We start from the raw sequence: 18,817 nt of genomic DNA, 5'->3' as shown, positions 1-18,817 counted from the left end.
GACAGGATTAGAAGAAGGGAGATACGTAGGACTTTTTAAATAGGAGAACCAAATAGAACTTAGAAACAGCTTTTTTGACTCCACATTTCCCACAATGGAAAATACTTCTTTAAAAAATACTGCTTTATCATGGTACGAACACGGAACACGAGATCCACGCTCGAGCACGTGTGAGCGCACAGCGCAGTATCGGGAGCTATAGCCACAGTGTAGTTGGTCTTGCACAGCTGGAACCTTATGCCCATTAACAGCAGCGTCCCACGTCCCCTGCCCCCCGAGCCCTGGCAACCACCATTTTACTATCTGAGTCTATGAATTTGACTCTTTTACATCCCTCATCTAAGTGGATCCAGCAATCCCGCTTCTCGGTGTTTATCCAAGGGAGCTGAAGTCAGGATCCCAGAGAGACGATAGCGCCTCAGGATTCATTGCAGCCCTTTTCACCATAGTCAAGATGTGGGAACAACCTCGATGTCCATCGGCAGATGAATGGATAAAGAAAACGTGGTCTAACGTACATTGGAATATTATTTAGCCTTAAAAAAGAAGGAAATTCCGAAATTTGCAAAAACATAGGTGAAGTTTTAAGACGTTATGCTAAGGGAAATTAGCCAGACACAGAAGGACAGATACCGCATGATTCCACTGAGGCGAGGTATCTAAAATAATCAAAATACTTCATTTTAGGAACAGTTTTTATGGAAAAATTCAAGGCTAGTAAGGTTTTTAAAAATCCAACATCTCACCGTCCAGGAGAAAAATAACACTATCATCCTTTCCTTGTTAGACATCTCTCTTTTGAATATAAATGCATGAATTTATATGAATACAGTTGTACTATGCATGCTATTCTACAACTGGAATTTTAAAATTCAAGTGATTAATAAAAAGATTTATAATGATCGAGTCCATGATATGGAATAAAAACTGTATCCTTTTTATTATATAGGTAGGTATGTATATTACAGTAAAATAGAGTATAATAAAAGACACACGCTCACACGTGCAGGTTTGGGGTCTGATGTGAACCTCCAGCTTCTCCTCACTAAGACCGGTGAGAGTGTCCCTTTCATTGTCCAAGCCGTGCTGATTCTTCTGTATGTACCACATGTTGCCACCCTGTGCCACTCTGTGCTAGGACATCGTATTCACGTAAAGGTTCACTCTTCTACACGCAGAAAACTCTTATCTTCTGCCTTGGCTCCAAGTCCTTCCTCCAGGTTTCCCAGAGTTTAGGTTTGTTCTTTGATTCCTCACTTGGAGCCCGGTGAACCCGTAACCCTGGTGATGGCTGTGTCATGTTGGGATGGTTCCTGGGTGGCCTCTGTTCTGAGACACTGGGTATGCTGAGCTCCGCCGCCTGTGAGAAGGAGCCAGATTTCTTATTTTGTAGTGACAAAGCTCTTGATTGGGATAAAAGCTAAAAACATGACCTTCTCTCTGTTAGGCAAAATCATGCATGTGATAACACGCCTGTGAAATACCATGAAAGTACAAGCCTCTCTTCCTCCTCACAGCAGGAGCTCATGACATAACCATTTAACTCAACTGATTTTTGAGAATTTGACTAAAGCTATGGTCTCCTCCACGCCCCCTCCCTCGATGTACGTGTTTTATAGAAGTTTGCACATTATTTCAGAGAATTGATCAGGAACCCCTGGTGCTCTGCTGACTCCAGAAAGGGACCCTTCGTTCACCCCGACTGTCACCGCGCTTCTGATGGCCGTCCATCTCCTGCATCTCCACGCACGGAATGGTTACTTTTCTATCCACGTCTTACTGTATTTCTGAGACATAGTAACTGTAATCGACCTCCCCCTCCCTCTCAGGACACGTTCTTCTCTTTTCTTGGTTTTCATCGCGAGCTCGTCCTCCTTGGTTTCCTTGGCCTGGTTCTCTCTCCTCTCTCCTTCCTCTGAACGATAGAGTAGCCGGGTCCTCTCCTCTTCTGTGTATACACTCGCTCTCCAGCTGAATTCATCGAGTTTCGGGGTTTAAATACCGTCCGTAGGCTCCATTTCTGCGGCTCCCATGTCATGTCTCCAGCTCTGAGCTCCCGACGTGGATATCCAACTACCTTCTGGATCCATGTATTTGAGCATCTAATTTGCATCTCAAATTTAACTTTCCAGGACAGAGCTTAACCTACATGTGCCATAGTCTTCTGTGTCTTAGTAACAGGCACTTCCATTAAGTTCGAAGCATAAAAGCCCCCTTCGCCTCCTCCGTTTTTCTCCCCGTCTCCCCTCACGCCCCGTCAACGGCCCCGACCGTCCTCCTACTGCCCAGATATTCTTCTTGTCTCTCTGCGTTTCAGAACGCTCCAGTGCCGAGTTTTTCCTCTCATTTTGTCCTTCTTCTAATCATTCCACCCCCGCAAAGGGATCACTTTGAGTTCACATTTTAAAAAATGCTTATAGTTTCTTAAATTTTAAATGTAAGTAAATCAATGTAAAACATAATTTCTTGTCATGGGAACTTATAACTGAGGCTTACTCTAATGCTAATATATAGGTTGTGGTGAGGGAAAAAATGGCTTAGAAACTCATACCCTAAAAAAACTGATTGTTACTTTTTATTCATTAAGACATCGATGTTACTAATACTACTGAAAATAGTTATGAAGCGTGTATCTTGTGCAAAGCTGGGTACCGTGAATACTGACGAAACTTAGAGTTACTTAAGGAATTTCCTGCCACGGAGGGAGGCAGACATGCGAGTAAGTAAATCTGACAGTTAAGGTAGCATAACACCAAAGACGCGTAGAAGTGGAGGCGCCAGGAGGGCGGGGCTGGCCGGAATGTCCGTCACTCAGCTGCTCAAGCTAACAGTGCAGGCGCTGGCCTTCATCTCTCTCTTCCCCTCGTCCCTCCCTCCCTCCAGTTCAATTTTAAGATCTGCTGACTCTACTCTGACGTCGTTAAACTTTTCCTGTTAGGACAGATAGCTGAAACTTTAGGCTTCTCAGGCCACGTATGGTTCCTATCACATCCTCTTCTGCTCTTTTTTCCTTCTATCTAAAATGGTAAATACCATTCTTAGCTGTTAGGTCCGTCGAACGCATAAGTCAAGGCTGTATTCAGCCCTCTGGGCTGTAGTTTGCCAGCCACTGCTCTCTTCCAAAAGCTGTTCCCAGATCCAGTCACTTGTCCCTTCAACTGCTGTCCCACTTGGAATGACTGCTGCCTCTTTCCTGCACTGGGGCTTTCGTCTCTTACTTGGTTTTCTGCTCCTACTCTTGGCCCTCCCTCGTTTACACTCCACAAAGTGGCCAAGTCGCCTTTTAAATCACACCTGTCACTTCCCATGTCAAGGAAGGCTTCCCCGATGAACCTGTAAAAAATACTGTCTTGCAGCGTCTCTGTTATGCGTAAAAAGCTCGAGGGAGGTGGTGAGCAGTGGGAGGGGGTCCTCGAAAGGTGCCCGGTTCCCCGCCCTGGCTTTCTTTGAACACGTGCTATTACTTGGTGACACAGGCGCTTAAACTAAGAAAGGATCTGAGATTCATTATCTTATATAATCATCAAGGTTTTCATCATTGAGATACAATTATTCTGAATAATGAAACAGGAATTGACTACATTTAATTGTAAGGAACCCGGTAAGGATTTAAGCTTGGTGCAGGTTAAGTAATGTGGGGGGTGGAGGCAGCGAGGGGGCGAGAAAGAGGGGAGTAGGATGAATCCGCTTGTGGTTTATCCCTCTTTGGGTCGCGCTGGGTGTTCGCTGGCCGGGGCCCATCTGTGTTGCGTATCATCAGTGAGGTCTGGGTGTGGAAAAGCTCGTTTACCCCTCTTCCTCGATGTCCCTCTCCACCCGCTTCTTGACAACGTCTTGTCTCAGCCTCGGCACCTCCGTTCTCTGCAGCTGTCCCCCTTCCTCTTCCTCCAGTCCCCTCATTCTCTTTTCGTTAAGGGCCCCACTTACCGCGTCTTTCCCCCCACATCCCTGAGTCTTCCGCGGCTCTGTTTTTGAACCTCACAACTCAGCATTTTACCAACCTGGCTTCTAAAAGGAAGCAGATAATTTGCAGCAAAAATTAAACATAGGTTCAGTTACACACGTCAGTATGAATTAGACACATGCTGTTGAGATATTTTCAAGAGTTCCTCTTTTAAATAGTACCTTCTTGTTTTTCAAAAGATGAACATGCTTTTGCATCTATTGCCTCTTTGTTCCCATAAAGTCAAGTTTGTTTTCATTTTTTGGTTGAAGGATTAAGTTTGAGTATTATTATTCCTTCTTTACGTACGGTGAGCCGAAGCGCAGAGCAGGAAAACAGCCTTTGCAGCCTCCAGTGCACCCTCCAGCCCTGCCTGGGCCCCCCGGGTTCTGAGGGTCCGACCTGTGTTTTTCCTCCTGGTCTTGCCGAGGGCAATTAGAAATTGCTTCAATTTCTCAGATCTGCTCCAAATTGTTTATATTCAAGGTTATTTGTTTGTACATATTTTTACTATGCCAACCCTTTGAAGAAAACTCCAAATACGCTTTCCCTAAACCAGTGTTTCTCAAACTTGGGTGATGCGCAAATACCCTTTAAAGGAAAACCACTTTGATTCATAATGTTACACAAACATTTACAAGCGGAAAATTGTTTTATTTTATATATCTACCAATATGTAAACACCTTATGCTTGTCATTCTGTATCATAAAAGCAAACCAGTTCAGAATTAAACAGAACTATATCACCGAGGAACTTCAGCTGGTCAACAGTACTAGTCAACGTTTAGGAAACATAACTAGCTAGTCAACAGGAATGGGTTCTGGCCACCAAGCCTGGGTCCTTTGCAGGTGGCATACCTGAGCTACCCTGTGCCTTGTGACTCCACTGTCCTCCGGCCACTTTGATCTTATTGGAATGAAACCTCCATCCACCCAGGACACTGATGTCATTGGTGGAAAGTGCATAATTGCCTTGTTCACATTTCTCCCTGCTCTTTTCTCTGTCAGTGTGCTAGGAAGTACTGTGACTGTGCACACACACAAACATGGGCACTAAAACTGAATGTCGACGTTCTCTTATAAAATGGTGACAATTCAGGAAACTCAGAAAATTCCTTATACTAGTCTTATTCAATGCCAACACAAAATTTCTTTTCATTCTCCCAAGACCTCACAGACTCCAGGGGTCAGGGAACTCTGGTTGGAGAAACACAACCCTAAATGTACTGCTTCGTGACATGGCGAACAGCCAGAGTGTGCCAGTCTTGGACCAGGCAGCTGCCTATGGGGACGGTTTCAGGGCAATCCCGGGAAGTCACCCCCAGGGTCACCAAAGCATTTTTGAGTCCTTTGGGTGGAAGAATCAAAGTCCCCATGTAAATGCAGATACCTTACCCGGGAAGAGTAATTGATGAAATCTGTTCTCTAGCCAATACTTAACCATAAATGCAGTTATGCATGAAACAAAGCCCCGCAGAATGAGACGTGGCACAGGCGAGTCTGATAGCATCATTAGTCAACCTAGACTGAGTGCCTGCCAGTATCAGGGACTGACAGAGGTAAACAGGGTCCCCACTCTCGGTATTGAAAATCCAGTTGGGAATACAGGACGGATGGAGTGAGGCGGGTGACCTTTCTTGGGATGTAGTGAGGAGAGAAAGTTACAGACGAGGCAGCAGCCAAGGCCGCTGACCCAGGCCGTCTGGGTTTGGAGCCAGCAGAGAAGTGAAACTGCCTGAATGAAAGAGGTTCGGGGAAAGAAAACAAACCTTGCCTACTCTTTAGTTTCCAAGCCGGTCTTGAGAATCTTGCTTATTTTTTTTTTAAAGCGTAAGAACGTATCAGTAATTTAGGTAGATGAGTCTTTAATTATGGGCTTTTCATTTTCGTATTTTTGCATCCCACCCCTGCCCTCAACCCCCACTCCCTCAGTACTTTCCTTGATCTTCTGTGCAATGCATTGTGGGAGTGAGGGAGAGGGCCTTAGACGGCTGCTAGCTGGCCGGCAGTCGCATCATCTCTGTGGCTGTGGACACGGCCACACAGATCTGGATTTCTTGCAAACCTTCTTTGAATAAGAAAAGATCGTTTGAAGGTGTTGAGATTGTTTGCTGCTAGTCACCCTCCTGGCTTGATATTGTTCATGATTCGTGTTTAACACGTGGTCATCTGCTGGCCCATCGTTAGCTTCCTGTTTCCCCGCCGTAGTTCTATAGTTTACGAGTGCCGAGCTTACTGTTGGAAATATGCTGAGAACCCCTGACTGTGTTCACGGATTGGAAGGGGATGTCTGAAAAGGTTTTCCCCCGGGAAATGTAAACAAACATTTATCAGGAGTCCCCGAATGCCCAGCGTGATCTCATTGAATCCTCAGGCCTCCTAAGAGGCATGAATCGTCACCTGGTACAGAGACAGAGAAGTCAAGTAACTTGCCTGGGTTCACATGGCTGGTGGCAGAACTCACGTGTGAACCCCTGTCCCTTAATTTCCAACCATATGTCCTTTGCCCTCCCAGCTGCTCTTCGCCTCCTAGAAGCTGGGGACACGGCCATCTGAGCAGGCGATGAAAGCAGAGGGCACTTGTAGCTTGGGTCACCTTAGTTTCTTCCCAGTTGTGAACAGGTCACCTCACTCTCCCTTTCTCTGTCTTCCCTCCACCCTCCCCGCTCTCCCTCCCTGTGATACTGTTTTCTTCCTCACCCTGTCCCCAGAAAGCAGTGGGCAGACTAGGATCGCGATGGGGATCGATGGGGAGGAACCATGCAGTTCTTTTTCCCTGGTCCGTAGCCCCGTTTCTGTGTGGACACGTGTTTGAGCTATGCTCAGAGCGGTCCAGCCAGATGTCACCTGAAGTCCAGGGCGGCTTTTCAGAGGCACATAGAGGGGACGCTCTCCCTGTCCCATCTCCAGGCTGTTCTTTCTAGAACACGCAAGGGCTCTCCCCGAAGTACGAAGGGCACCACACCCAGCTGGCCTTTTCAAACAGGCTGTTTTCCTCGCAGAGGGAACCTCGCAGGATCGTGTTAACATCAGCAGTGGCGGGAAGTAGCTTCACTGTGCACACAGGCCTTGCTTGGGAAAGCTCACGAATTTGGCTGAATTCTCAGCATTGTTGCTTTTCTCCTGGGCGCTGCCTCTTTTTGAGTGTTTCTTTGTTGAAACCATAGGGAGAGAGGGGGAAAATTCAGCTTTGATTTTTGTTTGTAACTCGGTGACAAACGATGGGGGTAAAATTTAAACCATTCATCTACTGAGTTCTGGGGATCGTCAGGATTTTATTTGTGCCTGCACTCCTAACCCTCATTTTCTCAGATAAGTAAAAATTATACTGCATTCGTAAACAAGAATCGTTACTGAGTTGAACTTTTACAAATGCATGGCATACTTAGCCAAAATAACACTTCTATTTAACAAAAATACCCAATGGCTACGCATGTAGAATTCTGCACGGTGAATATGCATTTGAAAACTGTGGCAAAGTAAGCATCATTTCGGAGTCGCTTTGCAATTTAACGTGCAGCCACAGAAGTCAGAGGTGGGAAAGGATTAGGACCAGGAATCCTTATCGTCTCACCACTTTTTCAAGGGAAGCAGGCACCGTCCCAAACTTCACAGTTTGTTTTTTTTTTTTTTAAAAAAAAGTACAAGTTGGGTCACCTTGGAACACAGAAAGGAATGAGGACCTGGGGCCACCGAGCGTGGGCAATACGCTGCTTTTAATGTGCTTGCAGTGCGTTTTGCCATGCAGAGTAAATTTTTTCCTTTCTAGTAACTGAAAAAGTATGAAACACAAACCAAGTCCCTGTACTTAGCTTATTGGCGGAGAACATTTAACCCACGAGGCACTCTGCTGTCACGGAGATGGTTCGGAATGGCTTGGGAGCGCACATGCATGCCACTGGGTGCTGTCCTTTCTGGTTCATTCACATCGGTCGCCTTATTCCGTTTCTCGTGAAGCTGCTCAAATGCCATCCTTCTCACCCAGTCCTCGAATTTCCAATTTAAAATTTCTCGTGTATGTTATTTCTCGTGCACATAATTCTTTCCTGGTTAAAGACATTCCCTGAGTGAAATGTCCTGGAAATCCATAACTGCATAACCATGTATGTCACACATACACACAATCAGTTTCACGAAGGTTTTATAATTAAAATTGTTTTAATTAAAATTTTTTAATTTAAATTTTAAATTTAAAAATTTTTTGAAATTTAATTCTTAAAAATTTTTAAATAGTTTTAAAGCATTTTAAAGGAAGTAGTGCTGGGAAATTAAGGGGGTAAGTGGCTCGAGGAAGCACTGAGCGGGCAAAGCGTACAGAACTAGGCTGCGAGGCCAGCCGTGGTTCTCCAGACCGAATTTCAGACGTGGGGTTGCCGGGGAGCCGCTGCCTCCGCCGGTCGGGAGGGTACACGACGAGGAAGCCACCCTATAACGCCACCTCTGGGTCCAGGGCCACGCCACCTCCGCCTTGGTCCAGGCCACCAAACAGGTGCCACCGACTCCGCTCTCCTCCCGTGGCTCGCTTCTGAGCCAGAGGCTGGCACGGGTGCCTCGGGCTGGCCGAAGCTGTATCTCATCTGGAGCCCAGCTACCTGAGCAAGACTGAGTTTTGAGTTCAACTTGGACATGACCAGGAGGTTGGGGTGGGTGCCGACGTCACCCATCCTCAGAACCCACTTCGGCTAATCGCTGTGCCACGTTCTGGGCCATTCGACTATTTGAGAACTGTATGTGGAGCAGGCTTCCCAAGTTGGCGACCAGGTAGTCAGCTGGCTTTTTCACTGAAATATTCACATACGGGGCATTTTCTCCGAATCTGTTTGATTCCCCAGAGAAGAATATCCTGCCTAGTGGAGGCAGAGAAATCTGCCCCGTGTCTGGCATTCTGGGGCAGGGCAGGAAAAAGGGTTGAGAACAATATTTCAGTATAAAGAAGTTTGCGGAATTGTTCATGTCTCGCTTTTGCTGTCCACCCTGCCTGGTATCTCTGGGTCCCAAACTTCTTTCATATCACTTTTTTAAGGAGGGAAATAGCCTCCGGTCTCCTGCTTTGGGTAGGAACGGGCTGCTGTGCTTACAGGAGGGGACTCTGTGCCGACAGGTGTTCTGCGTACGTCTGTGTACATACTACCTGATCCTGCTGGTCTCAGCCCCACAACCACATCCCCCCTCGTGGGCTACCAGGTGCCTCCAAGACAGGACAGGACAGGACAGGACCCAGTTGGGCCGATTGCTTCTCCGTTCTCTCCCCGTAGGTATTTGGGAGAACAGCCCCTCTGTATGTAAGTCAGTGAGTGCACCTCTGTGCGCTTTCTTCCAGAGCTTCTGGGAAATCTGGTGTCCATGGCTTTCTCCCCCGCTGTCTTTGTCTTGGTGGATCAGTATCTTTTTACTCCTTTGCCATCGTAGTGAGTTTGGGGAGGGAGAAGGGATATATACATGTGATCAGTCTGCCACGCTTAGCCGTAAGTTTTTTAAATTTATTCTTTACTACACTTAGCATTATCGGTCTTGTATATTATCAGTCTCATGTGTACAGAGACTCGTGAATATTTCTTTAAATATAAGAATTCAGAGATGAAAGATAAAAACTTGAGAATAAAATCCTTGACATTCTCACTTTCAAATGATGAAAGTACTCTTTTCAGCCAGGGGAGGAGCCCACATCTTGAGGATATTATATGACCCTAAAATATAGGGCAATATATACTAAGTACCAAAAATAAGTGGTAGTGCCCAAGAACAGCGTGAGAATGGAGGAGGGAGCCCTCCAGTGGGCTCTCACGGCCAGACAGGCTTCCTGGAGGAGGTGGAAACTGACTCGAACTCTGAAGAGCGAGAAGGAGGCAGGAGAAGACCAGCCTGGCTAACTGGGCGTTGGCAGGTGTGACACTTTCCCGGACCCGGTGGGGGTTCCGCGGTATGTTGTCCACTTAGGGGTCTGAGTGAGTACAGAGAGGGAAGCAGTGGAGCCAGTGGCGTGAAGGCCATGGCGTTTTCTTGGGGCTACCATGGCAGCCCACCCAAGGCATACAGGACAAGTTCATTCAGTGCCCAGAAGAAAAATCGAAAGATGTCCTATGTACTAGCAGCCTGCTGGCTCCCTGCTGCTGTTTGTTACTCAGAATGTAATCCTGATGAAAGCAGGGACTCGGAGCCCGAAGAAAAAGATGGGTAGTTTATATTATGAGTTTCATACTCGTCCATCTCTATAACCCTAACTTCTTAATAGTACTAAACACCAGATTTTAGTTTTCAGTAACATGTGGTTTTCAACTAATATTCTGGTATTCTCAATATTTTTACAGCCTCTTTTTTTTTCTTTGATATTTTGGTTATTTTGTATGTCAGTCATCGTCTCTGAGCTCTTCATCTGGGCAAAGCACTATGCCAGCCCATGAAGGTACTCGGTCATGTGATCATTCAACACAAAAGGAAGACAGAAAGTTACAGAGTAGCAGGGGAGCAAGGTTCATGGGATGAGGAACAATAACAATAATAAAGTTAATAATAGTAACTGATCTGCTCTCTACCTCAGGAGTTGACCTCGCAGTTGGAAAGTCAGAGCAAACACACGCTTCAGTGAAGTAAGCGGGAAATACAGAGCAATGAACCGAGCGCCCGGGGCTGTCAGCGCCCCAACTGCAGCGGGAGGGATCTGGGAAGGGCAGAGGAGGCCTGGCCACGGCAGGGGCCTCTGGCGGCTCCAGAGCATTGCACACGTGGGTGAGCTTTTGCTGGATACATCAAAGTGCCAATGAGCCGTCAGGGCATGGCAGGGGTGATCTGAACTGGAAGGATCTGCTAAATCGCATCCATGTCTCTGAGACACCTGTTTGCTCGGTTAGAAGTCACAGGGAACTGGGTGCTGGAGGACACCTAGAGGGACGAGGCAGACCGAGGTGAGAGCAGAGCTCCGGCACCGCAGAGCTCTCGGAGAATAAGGCTGGCAGGGGGACCAGACTCCAGAGCGGGGACCCAGAACCCCAGGCTGCGTCCTGGAGTCCCTAGGCGTCCTAACTGCCTGTCTCGGAGGCAGCATCAGGGCGAGAGGATGCGTCTTAATGTGCAGGTTCCTCATAGCCCAACCCCTGCTTCAATCAGAGAGGCTCCATTTTTTAGTCTACTTTATAGAGCGTGCTTTGGGCTCAGAATTATCTTTTAAAGGATTCCACCGATTTAAAAATACTGTCCGCGAGCGATATGGGGAAGGAAAAGAAGACAGGAAACTGAGACCTATAATATTTTAAGAGAAAATGTCCAATAAGTCTGAGGGAGATGGAATGATTTTATGCAGGAATTTCGAGTGGAAGAGAAGCAGAGTGACAAATACGTGAACGCGTTTCTAGTGGAGGGAACAGTACAGACAAAGACGAGAAGAAACGGTGGGATGCGTCGTGGTGGGAAATTGAAATGCGTTGACTCGCCTGGAAAGCAGGGGTCCTGGGGCTGGCACAGTGAGTCTGAGTCTGTCGAGGAATCCGAATTACTCTGAAGGTGCAATACAACGTCATATTGCAGAGTGGGTGGGGCGAGGCGTGCGAGGCCTGTGCATGCTTACAGAACGAACCCTTGTGTCACTTGCTCAAGGTGTTGATGTTTAGGGGCATCACGTTTCTCTTGGCCTTGGTTCCCAACCAGAAGCCCAGCATAATAGCTGCAGTTTCCCTCCTTGCAAACATTCTGGCCACAGTGTGTCAGGAAAATAGAAAACTCTGTCAAGAAAAAATTCGATCAACACTATTCTCTTGAGCAACAATCAGATTATAAGAATTGAATGTCCCACGATATCTCATGAGTTTTCAGTATTCCGCAAAAATATTTACAGCCCTGGATGAAGAATCATTTCAACCTAGACTCGTCTTTGGGCCGTTGCCCTGGTTTTGGACCAGGTTCTCGGGGGCACAGTCATTCCTCCTCCTCTTTGGCCGGGGTGGGAGCACCGCCCGTGTGGCACTCACACGTCGCTGTGGTCGTGTCTTGGGAATGTCGCATTCGTCGCTGGCAGCGCGGGGCACCACTGAGAGAGAGATGACAAATACATGTCAGTTTCTCGACGAGAGAAGAGACATTTAACAAATTAGGGCTATCTATACGGGAAATAACAATAATAATAATAATAATAATAATAATAATAATAATAATAATAAAATACAGTGGTTATGCGAATATGAGAAAAGAGGTGACCAAAACTAGGGTGCTTTGCTCCAGCAAAGCACAGCTATCCTCAGCAGCGTGGGATATTCTGTTAATCTGTCGCGGAGCCCGTTTCTGATCTGATTATATTTATTAGCCTGAGAAACATTGTCACAATGCTTTAATGTGTTAGAGCGTGTCAGTGAAGAATTATAGCAAATATCACATATTTAAAAAGTATATTTGGTGCCATTACTAAGTTTTTCATATATTGCTCTTTATTCTCTTCTAATCTAATCTTTTTATGCTCTACCGTTTTTAAAAACTTTAAATCAATTCTTGTCTCTTAAGAGTAGTATGTCTGCTGGTTTTGGTTTTTATATTGTTTTGAAGTATATCGAATTGTCACAGTATATTTATATGTTTAAGCCATGTGGTTTGTATTAATCAAATCAAGTATATTGGTCTAGGTTGGTAAAACTTCATCCAACAAACTATACAATACTAAGCAGAAACCTTTAAATTTATTCAAAATCAATCTTTGAGGCACTGAAAATAAGTTTTTATATCACATCTGGCTAGATAGTTTTTAATATAATAGTATAGGTAGATACCATAGCAAAGTAATATAGGTATAATATTATGGTAAAATTTCATCATGCTGGAATTTGTTTTGTGATGCATCATCAACAAGCAAATGTTTTAAAACAAATTCTGCATGTGCAGCAGTGTAATGACTGTTAAGTGTGAACACAAAAGAATTATAACACAATCCTTGTCCCCAAGAAGCTGTCAATCTACTTGAAGAAGCAAGCTGTATATAAACAAGAAATCTCATCTTACATAGCCTCGGACAAAAATTATGGAAAAGTTGAGAGCTATAAAAGAGGTCTATGATGTGTTGTAAGCAGAGTAGGCTTCATGGAGGAAGTGGCACTTGGCATAAATTTCAAGGCCGCTAATATTTGCCTTCTTGCAGAGAAGAAGGCATTCCTTCCAGGTAGAAGGAATGTAATACCTCTCTTCATATCCACGGTAGCTCCTTCCAGCACCCAAGCTATATCAGCGGTGCCCTGCCAGCCAGGGGCCATCACTGGGCACTTGCTAACCTGACATCTGCCCCTCATTGATCCTTTTGTTTTCTTTCAAGGCTGATGAACACATACTGTGGCCATCCCATGATTCCTGCCCCGCTTCACCTTGATTTCTCTGCCTTTCACACTCCTCGTTTAGCCATTTCCGCCTCAGACCACACTGTTTCACACATTAGAAGCACCCTTTTCTTCGCCTGTCCCATTTTTCTTTCTTTGAACTCTCGCCAAGTTATTGCAAAGAAAGAACACTCTCTTGCCTTCCTCTCTCTTGGAACAAAGAATCCTTGTCTTCCTAGGTGCCTCCCATGTAAACGGTGCTGGTAGCTGTCTCATATTGAAGAAAGGAGAGGTACTGCGTCTAAAAGTGGAGAAAAGAATAATGTTGAATCAGTGACATCAGTTTCTGAAGCTTTTGAAAATACATAGAATTTCTTTTCTGAATCTCTCCCCAGAAATCATTTCTCACACAGTATGGAGGATCCTCCAAAAATTAAAAATAGATCTAGTGATTCCACGTCTGGGAATATAGTAGTCCCCACTTATCTGTGGCTTCATTTTCTATAGTTGCAGTTACCCAAGGTCAACTGTGGTCCAAAAATATTAAATAGAACATTCCAGAAATAAACAATTTATTAGTTTTAAATTGTGCGCTGTTCCAAGTAGTAGTAGTAGTGAGGAAATCTCGCGCCATCTCCCTCCGTCCTGCCTGGATGTGACTCATCCTTTTTTGTCCGGCTCCCGCCGGTCAGTCACCAAGCAGCCATCTTGCTTGTCAGACTGTCGTGGCATCACAGTCTGCCGTATAGTAATGCCTGACGCTGCGTCTCAAGGCTCACGTCACTCACCTCCCTTCATCTAGTCATGTTGGCATCTTATCTCACATCATCAGGAGAAGAAGGGTGAGTACAGTACAATAAGAGACTTTGAGAGAGACATTTACACAACTTTTGTTAGAGTATATTGTTACAATTGTTCAGTTTTATTGTTAGTTGTTGTTAATCTCTTACTGTGCCTAATTTATAAATTATACTTTATCATAGGTATGTACATATAGGGAAAAACATAGTATGTATAGGGTTCGGTACTCTGCAGTTTCAGGCATCCGCTGGAGGGCTTAGAATGTGTCCCCCACCAGTAAGCGGGAACTGCTATATACCCAAAGGTTGCGAAAACACGACCTCAAAAGATAACTGCATCCCCATGTTCATGGAAGCATTATTTACAATAGCCAAGACATGGAAACAACCTAAGTGTTCATTGATGGATAAATAAAGAAGTTGTGATCCACACACACACCACGCACACAAGGGACTATTATTCATCTGTAAAAAACCATGTGCAGCAACATGGCTGGACCCTGAAGGCATTATGCTAAGTGAAATAGTCAGACGGAGAAAGACTAATGCTGTATAATTGCACTTACATGTGGAATCTTAAAAAACAACAACTTCATGAGAATGAGCTCAGACTTGTGGTTACCGGAGGCAGAGATTAGAAAGAGGTGGAGTTAGAGGAAGCTCGTCAGAAGCTACAAACGTCCAGTAATAAGATAAGTGAGTACTGGGGACGTAAGGTACCACAGATGGCTCTGATGCCCCTGTGTGATACGTAGGACAGTTGTTAAGAGAACAGATTCTAGGAGTTCTCATCACAGAGAAATTTTTTTCCCTTGTCCTTTTTTTCCTTTCTTTTCCTTTTATTGTAACTATATGGGAAGATAGCTGAACCTATCGCGGTAACCATTTCGCAGTACATGTAAATTAAAGCATCACGCTGTATGCCCTAAACTTATACAGTGATGACGTCAATTATTTCTCAATAAAACCGAAAAAAATAATTTAAAAAAATCTTTCTTTGGAATTTCACAAGTGCTTCCTCCAAAATGTCTATTCAATATAAAATACTTAAAATATCAAATTTTATTTCTTCTTTATTTACAAACATTGCGAAAACGTTTTCTACCTTTTTATTTTTCTTTGCTAATGCGTCCTACTTGAACAATAGAATCGACTGGGCATTCTGAGCTCCGGCTAAAGAAAGTTTTCACAAAATTTTTAATGTAATGCATTTGTAAGATGAAGGTGTCTCTTAAAGTGCAATTCAAAATGAATAGAATAAACAATACCTATTGTACGAAATGAGAGAGATGGGGGAGTGACAGAGAGACAGTGTGACGAACTTGGGGAAACTATCAGAAGGTAGAGCTTGAACTAGACTCTAAATAATAAACTGGTGAGGTAGAGAGAAGTTGAAAGGGTATTTCAAACTGGGAAAAGACTGTCGGTGAAGGTGTATTTGCTTGGAATATGAAGATATCTTATGGAAGGGTAAGGGAGATAGTGACAAATCAGGATAGGACCAAGTTATAGGTGTTTTCCATCACCACATTAAGGAGTTCCGTGGATTTTCTTGCATAATAATGAGAATTATGAAAACTTTAAAGGACCGTAATGAATTTTATAGAGTAGTTTTAGAAAAGTGACGTGAGAAGTAATAGGAGGCAAGTAATAGAGGGCCCAGCACTCACTAGAAAGTCGACGTGAACCCACATGTCTCGTTAGGTGACCCAGCAGCCACTTCAACACGGCAAACGTCAACCTACAAGTTATGTTTAGCAAAGCTTTGTTTGCCGCGAGGTAGTAAAATACCATTTCAACATATAATCAGTATAAGAGGATGAGATGGTTTACATCGTTTTGTTCATACGAAGGCTTTGAAATCTGGCGTGTTTTTAACATTTAGAGCACCTCCCAGTGAGGCCACATTTCAAGTGCTCAGTTGCAACCCGTGGCTGGTGGCTGCCATACTACTCAGTGCACTATTAGGCAGTTTAATAAAACTAACAAACTTATGTAGCGAAGGTCTCAATTAAGCTGGGGTTAAGACTCACTGTATTTTGGTAATTATAATTCTGTTTAGCCTTTATCCTCTTGTATTCCTTTTGTTTATTTTAGATATTTCATATGCAAAATGTTCTTTTAGCAGAAGGAACTTCATTCTTTCTCCAAAGCAGCAAGAATTTTAGAAACATTCATGATATACTGTTTCATTGCTCTCTCATTTAATTCTCCATTTGACTTACAACTTTAATTTGACTTACAACTTTAATTAAACAAATCAGTCGGAGTCTTCTTTTTCTTCTTTCTTTGTCAGTCTTGAAAACTCTTGATTATGAAATAATTTAGCAACATGTCCTCAAAAACCTTGGAGAAATGACATTTAATACTTTGGGAATGAAACTACATTTTTCATGTTTGCCCGACTGCATATGTGTGTATTTCTCCATTGTTTAATAGCTGACATACACTTGCTGGATTTTTGGTCTTTTCTATATGCTAAAGAATGCAGTACAAAGAGAGCCTACTTCTGCACAGCACACGCCAAGGACATTGTGTTCCGTCTTTACAATGAAATGCAGATTTCCCATTAAAAGGCAAACCCATCGTTTCAAAAGGTTGAATAGGATGGTGTATTAAAAAAATCCAGCTGCTTAAATTTAGGGCATTGAAAAACGTCCAAAAAAATTTTTCCCTGGGTCTCAAGCATTTTCATTTGATTATGTATTGAATAGCTTTTCATTCTATCTACAATCTTGCCTCTTAGAATTCTGTCCTGGAATCGTCTGACAAGTGTTTCAAATAAGGTTGACTCAACTGTGATGCGTCATTTACTTAAATTATGTATTTTGCTATTTAGATTATTTTTGTGTTTGCTGATATATAATTAATTTTTGTACAAGAAATATTAGAATCTTTTTACAGTGCTTTGCTTTTTCATGTTTATTCTTAGGCTTTTCTTACCCCCATTTAGATTTTTTTTTTTAATCTTTGATGACATCGTCTGCCAAGACAGCCATTTTGTTCTCTGACTTCCTTCAACTTCCTTCTTTAGTCGTCTGTTTCTCTCCGCCTCACTATTTCATTGGGCTTTGCCCAGTTTTTCTCTGGTTAATTGAGGAGTAAGAAGCAGCAAAGCCCGTGGTGCTCCCTTGGGTAACTCTCGAAGGGGCGCGCAGACGGCAGGCCCCACAGCTGGCTCGGGAGCACAGCAGAGGGCTGCTCTGTCCTGCTGAGCCGCAGACCTCAGGCCAGTGTTGCAGGAGCTGCAGGGACCAAAAGGCTTACGTAGGACACACCTGCTCGGTGCAAATACTCCCCAAGGAAAGGCGTTAGTAGCTGTTTATTAAAAGTCACCACTAAGTCTCCGCGCTCCCCTCCTCCTGAGTCTAATCCTGCTTTTCCTCAGGACTAGCACCAGAGATGGAGGCTGAGCCCATGGAGGGGACAGTCACACGGAACGGGCCGCAAACGCCCCAGGAACAGATCTCGACTGCGTCTCTGAAGCCGTGTTTGGCGCTCTCCCATTACACTGGCCGTAGAGCGTTTAGACCTATAATAATATCACCCCTGGGCGAGTCCATGGAAGTAAATGTTTCTTGTAATTCTTTGGCGTCCAGGATGCTTTACTGAGACCAGTTTGGTCCCATTTGCAGACCTCCCCTCTCCAGTGTCCATTTTCTCCCTAAAGAATTGTTCATTTTAAAAGAGAATTTGTTATAGTTAAGATCGGTCTACTTCTAATGGGTTCTTTTTTTCCCTCAAAGAGCTAAAGAGTTTAATGGAATCGTTTTTTTTTTTCCTCCTGCATTTTATTCTAGACCCAAATGAAGAAAGTATTTTCTGTACTTTATCGTAATATGCAGGGGGCATGTCATTCCGGGGTCCTTCTGCTCCCAGCCCCCTGCCAGCACTGGCTATCAAAACTGCTTAGGCTGCAAATAAAATATGAAATGAAATCCATGTGGCATTTCTCATTGAATTAGGACCAGAACATTGTTTGTTAAATATTAACAGATGGCTAAATTCTTAATATCAAACTAACATTTAAAAGCATCTAAGGGGGACCCACGCGAGGAAGAAAGGCTAGAGGACCCCATGTTTCCTTCATCGCCGAGCCCTCCCTTCCTCTGCCCTCCCCTCCCCCCTCCCACCCAGGTGTCGAGAATCACCGGAGACACCTATCTCAGACAACTTTCGTCCCTTGGTAGCTGGTATCAACAAAGTGTGTGATGGTATCACAATATTATAATCATGTGTTGGCCAGCTCAGATGATATGTTGCCATTGGCATGCTTCAAGATCTTCGATTAAAGCCTTCTCTCTCTCTCTCAAAAAAATAGGAAAAAGAGAAGAAGTACATGCTCCCCTTGGACAACCTGAAAGTTCGGGATGTGGAGAAGGGCTTTATGTCGAGCAAGCACATCTTTGCGCTCTTCAATACAGAACAAAGGTAAGACAATGAAGCTGCTTCTGTCTTTAGACTCTCTCCCTTGAATTTCCACATGATCCAAAGGTCGTATTTATAATAGTTCCTTTGGCTCCAACTTGAAATTCGTCCACTCATCAGTTTTCCTTTCATGCATCTTGTATTTTTAGCTTCCGTCATAGGTATGAATTCAAACATTAAGTTAGAATAAAAGGGATCTTCAGGTGTGAATTAGTTTATTCCACGCTTTTCCAGCAGGCATCCAAATCACGGTGCTTCCGTTCTTAAGCTATGTTTTATTACTCTCAAAGTGTTTCCTGCCCTGAATTTGTAGTTTACATACTTACAAATTACTCAGTGATCATTTTTAATAATATATG

General features: G+C 44.1%; 1 protein-coding gene across 12 annotated transcripts in view; it reads left to right on the top strand.

The window, feature by feature from the left end:
- The window catches only part of DNM3 (dynamin 3), a 374,186-nt gene that overhangs the window by 242,656 nt on the left and 112,713 nt on the right, over positions 1 to 18,817 (top strand). For all 12 annotated transcript variants that reach the window (XM_039881487.1, XM_039881489.1, XM_039881478.1 and 9 more), the window contains one exon: positions 18,352 to 18,461. In XM_039881487.1, coding sequence (XP_039737421.1) covers positions 18,352 to 18,461 — 110 coding nt within the window. The remainder of the gene's footprint in view (positions 1 to 18,351; positions 18,462 to 18,817) is intronic.

This window comes from Pteropus medius, unplaced genomic scaffold (genome assembly GCF_902729225.1).
Source record: "Pteropus medius unplaced genomic scaffold, Ma_sr-lr_union100, whole genome shotgun sequence".
In the NCBI taxonomy this organism is placed as follows: Eukaryota; Metazoa; Chordata; class Mammalia; order Chiroptera; family Pteropodidae; genus Pteropus; species Pteropus medius.
This window is presented reverse-complemented; position numbering and strand designations above follow the sequence as displayed.